General features: G+C 50.0%; 1 protein-coding gene across 1 annotated transcript; it reads right to left on the reverse strand.

The window, feature by feature from the left end:
• Positions 1–5,348: 5,348 nt before the first annotated feature.
• Fitm2 (fat storage inducing transmembrane protein 2) lies at positions 5,349–13,953 on the reverse strand. The gene is made up of 3 exons (XM_028868416.2): positions 13,847–13,953; positions 11,016–11,598; positions 5,349–8,974 (listed from the first exon to the last, which is right to left on the reverse strand). Exons 2-3 carry the CDS (start codon positions 11,342–11,344, stop codon positions 8,359–8,361), a joined length of 945 nt encoding a protein of 314 aa, XP_028724249.1. The 5' UTR covers positions 11,345–11,598; positions 13,847–13,953; the 3' UTR covers positions 5,349–8,358.
• Between the last annotated feature and the right edge of the window lie 1,236 nt (positions 13,954–15,189).

A 15,189-nucleotide genomic window follows, 5' to 3' on the forward strand; every position in this document is an offset into this window, starting at 1 on the left:
CATTATAGTCCCTGGGTTTCCAAGAGAGAGACTCACTAGGCAAAGATAAACTTCTTCAATAAAAAGTAGTTCTCATAGGTACCCAACATTTTTTTCTTTTCTTTTCTTTCTTTTTTTTTCAGAGCTGAGGACCGAACCCAGGGCCTTGCACTTGCTAGGCAAGTGCTCTACCACTGAGCTAAATCCCCAACCCCAGTACCCAAAATTTTAAAGCTTATGTTTACACATGTATGATTTCATTAAGCCAAGCAAAGACCAGTGCAGCAGAAAGCATCATACTTGTCCCACAGTGCAGTAACAGGCTCAGAGAGGCTAAAGGTTGGGCACAGGATCACGCAGCTAAGAAGCTGATAGGATCTGAAGGCTGTGTCTGCTTGTCCTCAGGGCCAGTGCTTCTAATCACACCAGCTGAAAATCAGTATCTGACCCACGTGCTTCCCCTGCCTTGCTCCTGCAGCACAGGGGCACCCAGAGGGGGCACAGGGATACCCAGGGGGGCACAGGAATACCCAGAGGGGGCACAGGGGCACCCAAGGGGGCACAGGGATACCCAGAGGGGGCACAGGGGCACCCAGGGGGGTACAGGGATACCCAGGGGGCACAGGGGCACCCAGGGGGGCACAGGGATACCCAGGGGGCACAGGGGCACCCAGGGGGCACAGGGATACCCAGGGGGCACCAGGATACCCAAGGAGGCACAGGGATACCCAAGGGGGCACAGGGATACCCAGGGGAGCACAGGGACACCTGATGGATGCACAGGGACACCTGATGGATGCACAGGGGGACCTGATGGATGCACAGGGGGACCTGATGGATACACAGGGGGACCTGATGGATGCACAGGGGGACCTGATGGATGCACAGGGGGACCTGATGGATACACAAGGGCACCCCAGGGGGCACAGGGGTACCTGATGGATGCACAGGGGGACCTGATGGATGCACAGGGGCACCCAGGGGGCACAGGGGTACCTGATGGATGCACAGGGGGACCTGATGGATGCACAGGGGCACCCAGGGGGCACAGGGGTACCTGATGGATGCACAGGGGGACCTGATGGATGCACAGGGGCACCCAGGGGGCACAGGGGTACCTGATGGATGCACAGGGGGACCTGATGGATGCACAGGGGGACCTGATAGATACACAGGGGGACCTGATGGATGCACAGGGGGACCTGATGGATGCACAGGGGGACCTGATGGATGCACAGGGGGACCTGATGGATGCACAGGGAGACCTGATGGATGCACAGGGGGACCTGATGGATGCACAGGGGGACCTGATGGATACACAGGGGGACCTGATGGATGCACAGGGGGACCTGATGGATACACAGGGGCACCCCAGGGGGGGGCACAGGGGGACCTGATGGATACACAGGGGGACCTGATAGATGCACAGGGGCACCCCAGGGGAGGCACAGGGGTACCTGATGGATGCACAGGGGTACCTGAGTGGGGCACAGAGGCAGCTGACAATGCACAGGGGGGCCCAGCGGGTGCACAGAGGTACCCAACAGTCGAGGTATGCCCCGAGAGTTCAAGCAAAGTCAGGGAGATATGGGTACTGCAGCCTGTTGGGCAGGGCCTGACTATCTTTGCTCCTGGACACTACGGTCTAATCCAGGCAGTTTCCCGGTGCCCCACCCTCTTACCTCCTGGGCACTCGGACACTCATGAGTATGTACACTGGGTGGCCACCACGGACAGACAGAAGGCAGCAAGGGTCAGCAATGGGCAGCATTTGGAGAGGAGGCTCCCGGACCCTGAGCCCCATCAAGCTGCTGGAGTCAGCGTCAGGCAGCCCTCAGCTCCCTGTAGCCGTCAGCACCTTCAACAACATGGCCCTACTCCACCCGGGCCACGTGAACGCCACAGATCCAATGACCTTTTCTGCTAGCTGTCCCCGAAATCAGCTCCCCTGCCTTCTGCTCCTCTTAGTTAACCCACCCACCAGACCAGAGCCAGACCCTGGGGACACGGCTCTCCGTATCCACACTGCACCGCTAACCTACCCGGAAACCCGTCAGAACTGAAACTGTTCCTGTGTATCAGTGGCAGCAAGGGTACAGCTTAGGACTCGATGTGCATCCAGAAGCCATTTATATAGTCGCCCCCAAGTGCTGTGACTTCTCCAGTGTTAATTCATTCCCACATCCCTATGAAAACCAGTGCACAGAGAGGTCTAGGAACTTGCCCACCATCACACAGCCAGCATGCTGGGTGGAGCTAGGGTATGAACTCAGGTGCTCTGGGCTAAATTCCTCACTTCCTCGCTTGTAAATGCTCGAGGCAAAGTGTATCTGACTAAGTGGTGACATCAGGGCAGTGGATGGTCAACTCTGTCAACCTGAGGATCAGGAGATGCCTGTGAGATTAGGAAAGCACCGTGACAAGCAGACATGAGCACTTTGGCCTATCAATGGTTTCATCCGTTGATGGGCTCCAAATCTAAACAGATCGTCGGGAGGTGGTGGAGCTGTGGACGGTGAGGCCAAGAGGACCCTCCAGCTGGATCCCAGAGGGTGTGCCTTTGTTTTTGTTTTGTTTTGAAACAGGGTTTCATGTAGCTCAGGTTGGCCTCAAACTTGTTATGTATCTAAGGACGACCTGGAACTCCTCTTTCTGATTCCACTTACCAAGTGCTAGGATTACAAATATGTATCCAAGCCAGGCCTTTAATCCCAGCAGACAGATCTCCATGAGTTTCAGGACAGCCATGCATACAAAGTGAGAGCCTGTCTCAAAAGAACAAAAACATCTTTCTATCTTTGCTTATACGTTATTCTTCTCAGTTATTTGTCCCAGACTGAGGAACACTCTGCTCTGGATGGTCCATGCACGGTTGGGGTCACTCACTTCATTGTCTGCCCAGTTAGTAACACTCACAGAAGGCAAGTCCATGTCTCACAGAAGGCTGTGTCCCCTATGCCTGGAGCTCAGTTCACGGGGGCTCCTCTCCTTCCAGCTGTCTGCTGAGTGAAACCAGGCACCCAGCGTGAACTCCAGAAACAGGCTTAGAGGTTGACCTGACCAAGGACACACAACCCAGATCTTCTGCCTTCACAGTTGACACAACATACATCATTCATTCTTTGTGTGTTCAATTATTAGTAAGGAACTACAATCATTATGTGACTAATTAGCATCCAGGTTCTTGACATTTTCGCAGGTAGCTGTCATGAAGTCAGTCTGTATTTCACAGCACAACCCTTACCTTGAGATGGCTAGATCTGCATGGGTGAAGTGTGAGCACTGCAAGTCATCATTGGTACGGGTGGTGCCAATCTGCCACCCTTGCCCCAAGGCACGACAGTGTCTGTGCTCAGCACTGTGTGTTCAAGGGTAAAACTCCCCAGACATTCCCCAGAGGTTATCAGAACACTCCCAGCGGTGCCTAAGCTGGGAATTAGGTTTGCTTCCCTGTGCTGAGGAAGCCCGTGTGGGCCCAAGTGTTCATGTCAGAACTCACCCGGACGTCCACACGGAGAAAAAGGAGGTGGGCGGTGAGCAGCTGCAACCCAAAGTTCGCTCCCTGTCATTCACTGGGAAGCCAGCTGCCACTCAACCCAAGGGGGAGTTGCTTTTCACGTCGTTTCCTAAAATAAGTCCTAACGAGCTCGGGAGGAACTTTTCACCAAGCAAAACAGAGAAACGGAGAACAGAGCGGACTCCAGGTTACCAAGGCTCTCCAGTCTACCCATTGCTTACCAGATGAGGAGACTGAGGCCCAGAGATGCTGTTACTAGTTCAAGATCACAGAACAGAAAGAAAAAAAAAAAGCAGTGGTGGAACCTGCCCAAGCCAGGCATTCTAATAGAGCCCAGAGCCGTTTGGATCTAAGCAAGGCATGCCTACAGGTTCCACCAATTGCCTAAGTCTTTCTTCAGTCTCCAGGGCTTTTGAAGATGAGGAAAGGTGGGCTCTCCCTCTGGACAGAAGTCATGGCACTATCTACATGACTGTGTGTGTGTGTGTGCCTGCCGTTCCTGCCTTGGTTTTCCTTTCCTGTGGGAGTGTTTGAATTCTTCTCCATCTTTTCAGACCAAAAGGAATGTTACCTCCTATGAACGTGCTCCTAGATTCCCCAGGGCAGTAGGATCTGCTGCGTTCAGTGTTCCCAGGTCCTGACCTTGCACCAACACTCAGAACATTTGGTAGCATGGGCTCTTTCCTGAAATGCAGACCTGGACCACATTCATCTTTACAATCCCAGCAGCCACTTTAGCTAGGAAGGGGATGGCTCGGAGTCAAAACCCCTGAGTTTTGGGGGACTAGTCTGCACCCAGCTTATAGCAGAACTTGAGGTGGCTGCGGCTGTAGGACCAAACAGCGTGAGGAGGTTCTAATCTTGGATCCGAAGGGCTTTCAACACACACTGCACAGAGGTGCCAAGTAGGTCAGGCTGGCAGTGAGTGGGCGTAAAGGGCCAGAATGCTATTTTGTCTGCGGAGGGTCCCAGGGCTGCAAAGTGACCTTGCCCCAGTACACCGTCACTGTTCTTCAGCTTTCGGTGAGGTCTACCTACCTCTCTCCTCCTGCCAGGGGGACAGCTCTCAGGCCTGGCTGACCCAGACCTCAGGATCAACAACAGAGGAAAGAGTAAAGCAGGCTGAAAGGTGTCTATACTTAGGCCGAAGGGCTTCGGTGAAATAGCCAGAGATGCTCCACCCATGAGATACTTCCTGTGAGCATAATTCAAGAAAGGATCAGAGAGTGGTCTGAGTCCGGGCCAGTGAGATGGCTCATGGGTAAAAGCACCTGCTGCCACATCTAAAGGACTAGGTTTGATCCCCAGGGTCCACGGGGTAGGAGAGAACCAGCTTCACAAAGTTGTCCTCTAATCTCCACATGTAGATTATGGCTCGTGTACACAAACACATGCATCATACACACAATAATAATAAATAGAATTTTAAATTAGGGTCAACAAGATGACTACTGGGAAAGGCACCTTCCGCCAAGTCTGATTACCTGAGCTTAATCTCAAAGTCCTACACAGTAGGAGAGAATTAACTCATGTAAGTTATCCTCTGATCTTCGCATGTGTGCCATAGCGTGCACACACACACACACACACACACACACACACACACACACACACACACAAACACAAATAAATTTAATTTAAAAGTTAAAGTCAATCCAGGCAGTGGTGGTGCACATACCTTTAGTCCCAGCACTTGGGGGGCAGAGGCAGGTGGATCTCTAAGACTTTTGAGGCCATCCTGGTCTACAGAACAATTTCCAGGACAGCCAGAGCTGTCTTGAAAAAACAAAAAGTTAGATTAAAAAAGTTAAATTAAAAACAAATACAGAAAGGAATACACCAAACTCCATAGTGTGGATTCCATTATCTCCAGTACACTTTAATTTGCTTGTTTACACATGGGCTCTGTGTGCACACAACAGTGGCATGAGCCATTCTCTAAATACAATCTGGTACCTGGACAATGACAGACACACATGGAAGCGAGTGAGCAAACCTCCACACCGGGAAGCAGAACAGCATGGCACGACTCGGGTCAGATGTCCCCAGAGCTCATGTTTAACACCCAGGGACAATGGGTAAAAGATGAGACTATTTCAATGGGAGACCCAAGCTCTGAGTGTTCCCCAAAAGATGTTAGTTTCTCTGCTTTCTCTAGATGAGCCAGACCATTCTCAAAGCCATCAAGAGAAAGACCACAGCACACAAGCTCAGCACCTCACACGTCACTTCCTTTAGTGCTAGAAGAATGACCTCCACTTTACAGACAGGGGCAGCAAGGTTGCACACTGACGGTGAATTGGGAGCGATACCAACATTTCAACCTACATCTCACGGTTGCCCAAACACTCACTCATGTCGTGTTTCCTGGCACAGGAGGGCAGGAAACTCCTGAGAAGACAAGGGTTCTGAGGAACTCGGGATGTAGCTCAGGGATGGAGGCCTTGCCCAGCATGCACAAAGCCCTGGGTTCCCATCCCTGGCACAGAGAGCAAAGCGGGGGAGTACCAAGAAAAAGCACATGTAATCTAGTCCACATACTATGTAGAGAACGCGGAGTAACTGAGAGTTACATGTAGTCAGTTTAAGGTTAAACCCGGTCAGACCCCATGAGAAGTGTCTGGAGCCTTAATGTGGCTGCTCCTTTCTGTGTGAACATGAAGCCTGAGAGACTTAGCTGGTGACCAGCTCTACCATCTTCCCCAGGCCCATTCCTATCCCGGGGAAATGGGTGGAAACTTCCAGAAAGTGAAACAGCCTTTCTCTTCACTGTCAACCCACCAAAGCACCGCGGTGACACCTCACTGCCTGCTTTTCTTCCCCTCTGGTAACAACATCTTACATTGTCATTGGTCAAGTTGACCTGTAGCTCACCAGATTATGAAATACGTATTTTAAATATATCCTTATATTTAAAAAATTACTTAGTAGCTAGATGTGGTGGCTTTAATATTAGCACATCTTTAATCTCAGCACTAAGTAGACAGAAGCAGGCAGATCTCTGTGAGTCTAAGAACAGCCTGGTCCACATGGTGAGTTCCAGGAAAGCCAGGGCTGCATAGTGAGACCCTGACTATCAAAAAAAAATTTTTTTTTTAATTAAGAAAATAAATTAAAAGAAATTACTCTTAACTTACTAAGCACCTAACTACCTGAGCTGCAGTCAGGACAGGCAGGCCAAAGCTTATCAGGTAGCGTCATTGCCCAGCTCTGCTGGAGGAGAGGCGTCAAGGCAGCTACAGGGGTGATCATCCAGAAGGCCGGGCTCAGTGTGACAGGCTTGAGAGATCACCTGGGAGAGGAGAGGGGCCTTCTTCTCAGAGACTGGAGCTTGCCATGTGGGACACGGTGACAAGACTCCTAACCTTAGCGTCTCAGTGAAGGCCACATAATGACTAGAAACTGGGAAGGGAAGCAAAGAGAATGCCATGGCTATTGAATGCCCGCTTTTAGGGCTGCTATGTTGGTGGGACCAGGAAAAGGAGGCAGGACCCAGTCATGCCACTATGTAATGCGGATAAGGTGGCATGGCGGTGGTATGTAATATGCATGGCTTTGCATGCCAGCTGGCTTCTTGCTTCAGAGGGAGACATTTTATTTCACTTTTAAATTATCATAATCCTCTTCAAGGGTAAAAACTCCTTGTTGGTGGTACTTGTCCTATGAACCTATGACCCTGAACCCTATTCTGTCTCTACCACTGGCAAGTAGGCAGGAAGGCCTCAATACCAACAAACACTTTACAGAATGATTCTCTCAGCTCAAAATTCACTAAATGATAAAATGTCTCCTTTTCAGTTTTATTCTTGTTTTTGTTTGTTTTGTTTGAGACAGGCTCTTACTCTGCAGCCCTGGCTGGTCTGGATCTCGTCTGTAGACCAGGCTGGCCTTAGACTCACAGAGATCCGTCTGCCTCTGCCTCCCTAGTGCTGGGATTAAAGGCGTGTGCCACCACTGCCCCCTGGCTCCAGCTTTATTCTTAACAGAGGGAACAATCCTATGAGATGAAATTTAATGCAATAAGCCAAAAGTTTGGTTTATAAAAGGTACGTTAGTGTTCTAAAAAACAAAAACAAAAGACCCCCGAACAACTTCCGCACGTACTGGAGCACAGTACCGGAGTATTGTCACCAAAGAACCAAATGTCATAGTGACGATTAGAAGCCACACAGCACTCACTCAGGGAGAGGAGGGGAAACCGGGTTCTCCAGTACTGCTCCAAACACCAACACGCAACGACAGACAGCGGGGACAGAAAACTCTCATCACTGTCCACCACATAAAAGTCATCCAGGCACTGCAGGAGTGTGGCCCCCTGTTGGGAACTGGTCACAGCCAGGTGCAACTGTCAATATTCCAAAGAGGAGGTGGGTACTACAGCCAGAGAGCGTGCTGTAGGCATTGGGGTGTTTAATCAAGAACCTGCCAGAGAGAAATGCTTATCTTAGGATCAGGCGTGGGGAAACACTGTTAAAAGGACAGCGTTAACATGGCCACTGAGCTCTCAAGAGAACCACAGCCAGGGAGACCGCAGCAGCAGAGGGGGTCCAGGAGCTCTGGTTTCCCTGTGACCCACACGGTGAGGCTGTCTGCTGTCCCTCTGCTGACTCAGCTCGCCCTCTGGGAACAGATTAAGGTCACGTCTTGCCAGAGAGAAGTATCTGACAGGAATGGGGTGCTGGCAACATGGGTGGCGTCACCAGTAGAGTCTGAGGACTGAACGTGGTTCCCAGACTCCATCCCACCACCAAAGGGCCTAATAAGCATCCTCTCTGAAGTGGATCGAGAGTTCAGCCAGTCACTGGACAAAGTAGGTGGGAAGTCTATTAGCCATTGTCCTCCTGTCCCCGTGTGTCTCTCTTTTATTTCTTGTAAGTATCTTGCTTCAGAGTCAAACTAGAGCTCTGGGGAGGAAGTCCTGGAGAGAAAGACTTCAGATACCAGTACCCATATGTCCCGTACCAGCCCAGCAAACCAAAAAAGGTACCAAACACCTTCTGGATCAAGTCGTGGAAATAAACGGCTGTGCAGAGAAACATCCATACCCAGATGAAGGTCAGGAAGCCCAGGGCGACGACCAGGGTGGTGATGGCAGCGTGGAGGTGGTGGCTGCGATCCGTCTTCACCTCATGCAACACGGCCATCTCCTCCACGATCATGAGTGCACAGAAGGTCAGTAGGAAGGAGTGGCCGGAGATGTCGAAGCCGTGCCAGAAGCCCCCTTCCCGATGGCATTGCTGCTTGCTCCGGTGCTCCTGCCTGATGCCCTCCAGGGCCGGGGACTGGTAGCAGTTGCCTGTGTAGTGCTCGATGTTGGAGAAGAGGGCCGTGCAGACGTACCAGATAGCTGTGCCCACAAGCAGGGTGCTCAGCCGCCGCAGGACCAGGCCGGCCTTGCCCGTCAGGTGGTAGTTGGTGAGGGCAATGAAAGGCAGGAGAAGACAGACTGTCCAGGCCCAGGCCACTTTAACAAAATACCTGACGGAGGAGGAAAGTGCAGGTGAAGAGGAGACGTGGCAGACAGGAAGTAGTGCCATCCTGCTTCGGGTATCTAAGTTAGGGAAGTGAAGTGAAATCTATCAAAGCTGCCCATCCAAACAGCCACCGTGTTTGAATCCTTACTATATGCTTACACGCGCTTTATTTCCTGAGCAGTGAAATTAGTTCATCTGTAACTCTGTAAGGTGACTTTGAGCCATACAGATGTGTCATGACAAAGCCGAGTTCATTAGTGGTGGACTGGGGTTCAAATCCAGGGCCTGCAACATTCCAGTTGTGCTCTTTGCTCAGGAAAGCAGTAACTGAGCACCTATCGAATGTTAGATGTGTTTACACACAGTCACTTCCACAGAACACTCCCAACTAGCCGAGGAGGAAAGGGCCATTTATCTAAGTATAGCCCCAGCTGGCTTCACACTGCCTATGTAGCTAAGGATGATCTTGAACTAGCGATCCTCCGTTTCCACCTCCCTAGTACTGCCATTACGCGTGTGTGCCCCCACACCCAGTTTTACGTGGTGTTGGGGATCAAACCTGGGGTGCACGCTAGGGAAGCACTCTATCTGCTGAGACGTACCCCTAACCCTCATTCCACACCATTTTATAGACAGACTCTGGAGGCTCAGGAAACGGAATACTTTGCCAGGGCCAAAGCCCTTCCCTACCACACCAGTGGCATTTCCTACAAGGCTGCTAAGTCTTCTAAGAAAGAGCTTTACTTCAAGCTACAGGACCAGGGTTCAAATCCTGATTCTGACTCTATCTGTTAATGTACCTTCAGGTCTCCGTTCCCTCAGCTGATAAAGCTGAGGGCACCAAGCAGGTCTTACACTCTCTCCCAGATTCAACGAATCACTGCCAGTTCCCTCCCATTAATCAGCACCACGTCTTGGAACAAAACATTAGAATCCATGGCTACCCCTAAACAACAGACCAGTGTGCCAGTCTGCTGGGCTCCTGGTTCATCAGGCCAGATAAAACAACAGCTGCCACGTCTGCCTGCCCTGTGCCCATGAAAGGTGGGCTGACCTGGGGGTGAGCAGCAGAAAAGACACAAAGAGATTGGAGGCAACTATCAACCTCACACTCTATTCTTAGCCCAGCCACTAAGTGGGTAAGGATGAGGTGGGCCAAGGACAGAATGCCTCTTCCCTAGAGTCCAGTAGCTTCTCAGACACCACCAAAGAGCCTGTCACGAAAACCTCCACTGGCATTGATAAGGAAAGCCTTGCAAAGCTAAGGTGTGCCAGAAACCGGACCCAGCTGCCAAAAGAGAAAACAGCGTTTTTAAGTAGTAACAAGAGTTAGGCAGACTCCCAGCATGCTGGAAGCTCTAGTAGTAGGTTCACACTGAAGCAATTTCAGCTTCTAAACTCCTTATATTGCTGCAATGATGTTTTGTGCAATAAACTTTCGATGTAGGTATTTTAAAAGGCTAGGAGAGAAGTGGGCGGAGCCAGAGAGATGTCCCAAAGAAGTCCGCTGGGGTTGCTTTCCTGGGCAACTGCCATGCACTTTAGATGACTGAGAAAAGTCCAAGGAGATCCAGGAGAAAGGTCACCGGCACGAAAGGCTTCACTCTTTTACCAACATACGGCCCAGAGGGAAAAACTCTCCAGGGTGGTGAGTGGGTCTAGAGGTAGTCTTTCAGACAACGGTGGGATTTTTATCACAGGGGTTCGGGGATGGGTGTCTGACAAGCCGGCAGGAGGGAGGTGACATCTCCCAAACGGGACAGGGGCCAGCGCCTAAATGGGGGGGAGAGGGGGGGGGAGCAGCACTCCAGTGCACCTCATACACAACAACCCACCGCGTCACCGACCCGCCCGCCAACTCGGCTCTACTATCGGAATCCTCAAACGCAAGGCGCGAGTGTCACTCGCTTTCCCAGGGTCCCCGGGTGCCGACACGCACGCGAACGCGGCTGTCAAGACAGAGATCCCTCCCGATGACTCGCCCACCCACCCAGGCAGCGAACCGGCTTCTTGGGGTGCGGGGACCCGGAGCCTGGTGCACTCACACGTTGAGGACGTTGCGCTTGTTGCTCAGGTAGCACTCGGGCAGCGGGGATAGCTCCTTGAGGACCGAGCCCGCCAGCATGGCGGCCACCAGCGCCCAAGGCAGGTAGCGCCGCACCGCCGCCCTCACCAGCGTCCCGCGGAGAAACCACGCGCAGCGCTCCAGGTGCTCCATGCCGGACCTTCTCGGCCACCGTCCGCCTCCCAGAGCCCTCTCGGCCACCGTCTTGCCCTTCGCCGGGGCTAGTGCCACCACCTCCCTCCGGGCGCATGCGTGCTTCCCGCAAGCTCCGCCCCCCTGAGGGGAGCACGTTCTCCCTCTAGTGGCCATGAGTGGCCTACGCAGAGTGCAGGTGTGTGACTACCTGCGCCGCTCTTCCCTCTCTAACCTGAGCGCCCCCAGGCGACATGCTGCGAGTACTGCAGGTTGCTCTTAGCCCGGGCAACCTGCTCTCCTTAAGTTTGTGAGAGCTTTGGCTGGAGGTTGGGGAAGAATAAATGTAGTTCAGTAGGAATTAGATCAGCGGTCAGAGCATCATTTGGTTTCTCGTAGAGACACCTCCATGGGATACTTGCTTTTCTTATCTGCAAAATACAAACAAGAGCTAGTTTGCGGACTTGGGAGTTCCTTATGGCAATCCAGATACAGGGGTTTGAGATTTTATTTTTATAAATTTTATCGGAAAGTAATCCCACAAGATAATTACTAAATTTTATTTACTTTTGTTTTGTTTTGTAGAGACAGTGTTTCTTTGTGTAGTCCTGGCTGTCCTGGAACTCACTGTAGACCAGGGTGGCCTCGAACTCTGAGATCCACCAGACTTGGCCTCCTGAGTGCTGGGATTAAAGGCATGCGCCACCATGCCCAGCACTACTTTGTTTTTATGAGTCAGGGTTTTACTCTGTAGTTCCCGAAATCCTCTTGCCTCAGCCTCTCAAATGAACTAAACTTAACATTTAAATTGATGAATGTATTTTCATTTAAAATGTGGATGTCTTGGTTACTTTCCTATTGCTGTGACAGAACACCATGACCAAGGCAACTTAGAGAAGAAAGAGTTTATTGGGGACATTTTGGTCATTGTTCTATTGCTGTGAAGAGACACCTTGATTGAGGCAACTCATGAAAGAAAGCATTTAATTGGGGGCTTGCTTTCAGTTTCAGAGGTTTCATTCACTGTCACCATAGTGGGCAGCCTGGCAATAGGCATGGTAGGCATAGTGCTGGAGAAGTACTTGAAGTACACCCTCATCCACAGGCAAAGAGAGTCCCTGGAACTGGCATGGGCGTTTGAAACCTCAAAGCCTACTCCTCGTGACGCACTTCCTCCAACAAGGCCACACCTCCTAGTCCTTCTCATTCTGTCAAAGAGTTACACTCCCTTGTGACTAAGGATTCAAATGTATGAGCCTTTGGGGGGCCATGCTATTCAAACTGTCACAGGAACTTGCAGTTTCAGTGGGTGAGTCCATGACCTTCACAGCTAGGAACATGGCAGCAGGCAGGTAGACATGGTCCTGGAGTAGTATCTGAGAGCTCACATCTTGAGACACAACTTCCAGGCAGGGGAAGAGGGTAGAGAAGGAGAGAACTAGCAAGAGAGAGCTAACTGGGAATGGGTGGGCTTTTGAAACATCAAACCTCCTCCACCGCAGTCACACTTTCTAATCTTTCCCAAATAGTTGTACCAGCTAGGGACCAAGCATTCAAATATATGTGTCTATGGAGACCATTTTCATTCAAACCACCCCAGTGATGCTGGAGAGAAGGCCCAGCATGTGGGGTAGTTTGATAGTTTGAGTGTAATTGATCCCCCCCAAGCTCAAAGAGAGTGGCACTATTAGGAGGTGTGGCCTTGTTGGAGTAGGTACAGCCTTATTAGAGGAAGTGTGTCACTGTGGGGGTGGGTTTTGAGGCCTCATATATGCTCAAGCCACGCCCAGTGTCTCAGGCCACTTCCTGTTGCCTGCACAAGATGTAGAACTCTCCAGCACCATGTCTGACTGCACACTGCCATGTCCCAACATGATGAAAATGGACTGAATCTCTGAACTGTAAGCCACCCCAATTAAATGTTGTCCTTTATAAGAGTTGCTGTGGTCATGGTGTCTCATCACAGCAATAGAAACCCTAAGACAGCATGTAACAGCACTTGCTGCCAATCCAAATAACCTGGGTTCAATCCTTAAGACTCACATTGTGTTGCCGGGGGGGGGGGGGGTGGGGGGGGGGTGGCACATGCCTTTAATCCCAGCACTTGGGAGGCAGAGCGAGGTGAATCTCTGTGAGTTCAAGGCCAGGCTGGGCTACCAAGTGAGTTCCAGGAAAGGCACAAAGCTACACAGAGAAACCCTGTCTTGAAAAACCAAAAAAATAAAAAATAAAAAATCCACATTTTGAAAGGCAAGAACCAACTCCCATAAGTTGTTCACACACTCATACATACACCCACAAACACAAACACACACACACACACACACACACACACACACACGAATAAATAAATGTAATAATAAAACAACCATGTTGTTGACTGAAATCCTGGGGCCTGGAGGCTACTGGAGTTCACATGAGGTACTTAGTAACTAAGTCACTCAGTTTTGTCCCATAGCTAAGCTCCTAGCCTGTGAAGTTGGGTGTCAGCATCAGGATTCCCAACCATGAGTCCTTCCTTAGCCACTGTAGTATATAAACTAACACTTAAAATCAAGATTAAAAACTCAAACCCATCACTTTCTAATTATTTCACTACCTTTTATTATTATTTATGTTCTTGTTTGTCTATTTTGAGACACAGTCTTATTATGCGGCCCTGTCTGGCCCGGAACTCACTATGTAGAGACGGCTGGTTTCGAATTGGTGGCCATCTTCCGGTCTCTGCCTCCCTCCTGGCTGCTGGGGTTACAGACATGTGCCATCGCCCCCAGCTTATCTGGGCTCTTGAGCCCACTTGCATCTATTATGCCTGCCTCTGTGCCCCCTTCCCACCTCTGTGACGTCACACAGGAAGCTTGAAATCAGCCACAATGAAGGTATTCACACCAAGGAAATTGGCGAGCGCTGCAAGCAGGGTTTTATTTGTCATTGACTGTTTTCATCGGGACGTGACTCCGTTTGTCATTCAGTGGGTAGCTGAATTGAAACCATGGGTGGGCTGTGGAGACAAATGTCCAGCAAAAATCAATAAAACTGCAAGCGTCAGTGAGTTGTATTTAACAATAAAGAATTCCGCGGGAGTTGGGGCTGTAGCTCGGTTGGTAGATGCATCACTCGAATGCATCAAGTCCTGGGTTCAAGGCCTCGCACTACATAAACTGCATATGGTGGGACATGCCTGTGATCCCAGCACACTAAAGGCAGAGAGAGGCTCAGCCACATAGTGAGTTCAAGGCAAGCCTGAGATACATGAGACCACTCTTCTCAAAAAGCAAACAAGAAGAGTGTTGTATGTTTCATTGTTTATAAGTCATATGCACCAGTCTTTATACTGATTTTTATTTTTTAGAAAGTTTATAATAAATCTATATATGTATATACTTACATGTTCTTCATGAGAGCTCATTATATTAAACATTTATCAGCAAACCACTGTTTGTGATATAGTACACACATAAGAAACACATGCAGCATATAAACAATTATGTATGTTAATAGATGTATAGTTTTAGATGCAGCTTCATGGCAGTTCATGACGGAACATGCCTTCCACTATGTATAAGGCACTGTGATTTTTTTTTTTTACTCAATTACACAGCTCAATTCAAATTTTAAAACATCCTGATGTGTCTCACCTATAATCTCATTACTCGGGAGGAGGCAGGGGGAATCTTGCAAGTTTAAGGGCAGCCTGGTCTAGATAAAGAATCCTAGGCCTATCTACAAGGTCCTACATTCAATCACTAGTACAAAAAAAAAAAAAAAAAAAAAAAAAAAAAAGCTGGTCATGCATGACCCATTGTAACACGAATATTAATGGGTCTTATTAATAAAAACCCCAGGAGCCAGGTATTGGGATGAACGCTGAAAGATCAGAGAAGCAGAACAAGCCACAGCCAACCTCATCTTCCCAACTTCTCAGCTGATCCTGTTTCCTCAAACTGGAAGCCTCTGAGTCCTCATCCAAATGGATCTCAGCTGAACTGCTGCTAAAAGTCTGAAAGCTTAAAAGTCTTTAG

This window comes from Peromyscus leucopus, chromosome 4 (genome assembly GCF_004664715.2).
Source record: "Peromyscus leucopus breed LL Stock chromosome 4, UCI_PerLeu_2.1, whole genome shotgun sequence".
In the NCBI taxonomy this organism is placed as follows: domain Eukaryota; kingdom Metazoa; phylum Chordata; class Mammalia; order Rodentia; family Cricetidae; genus Peromyscus; species Peromyscus leucopus.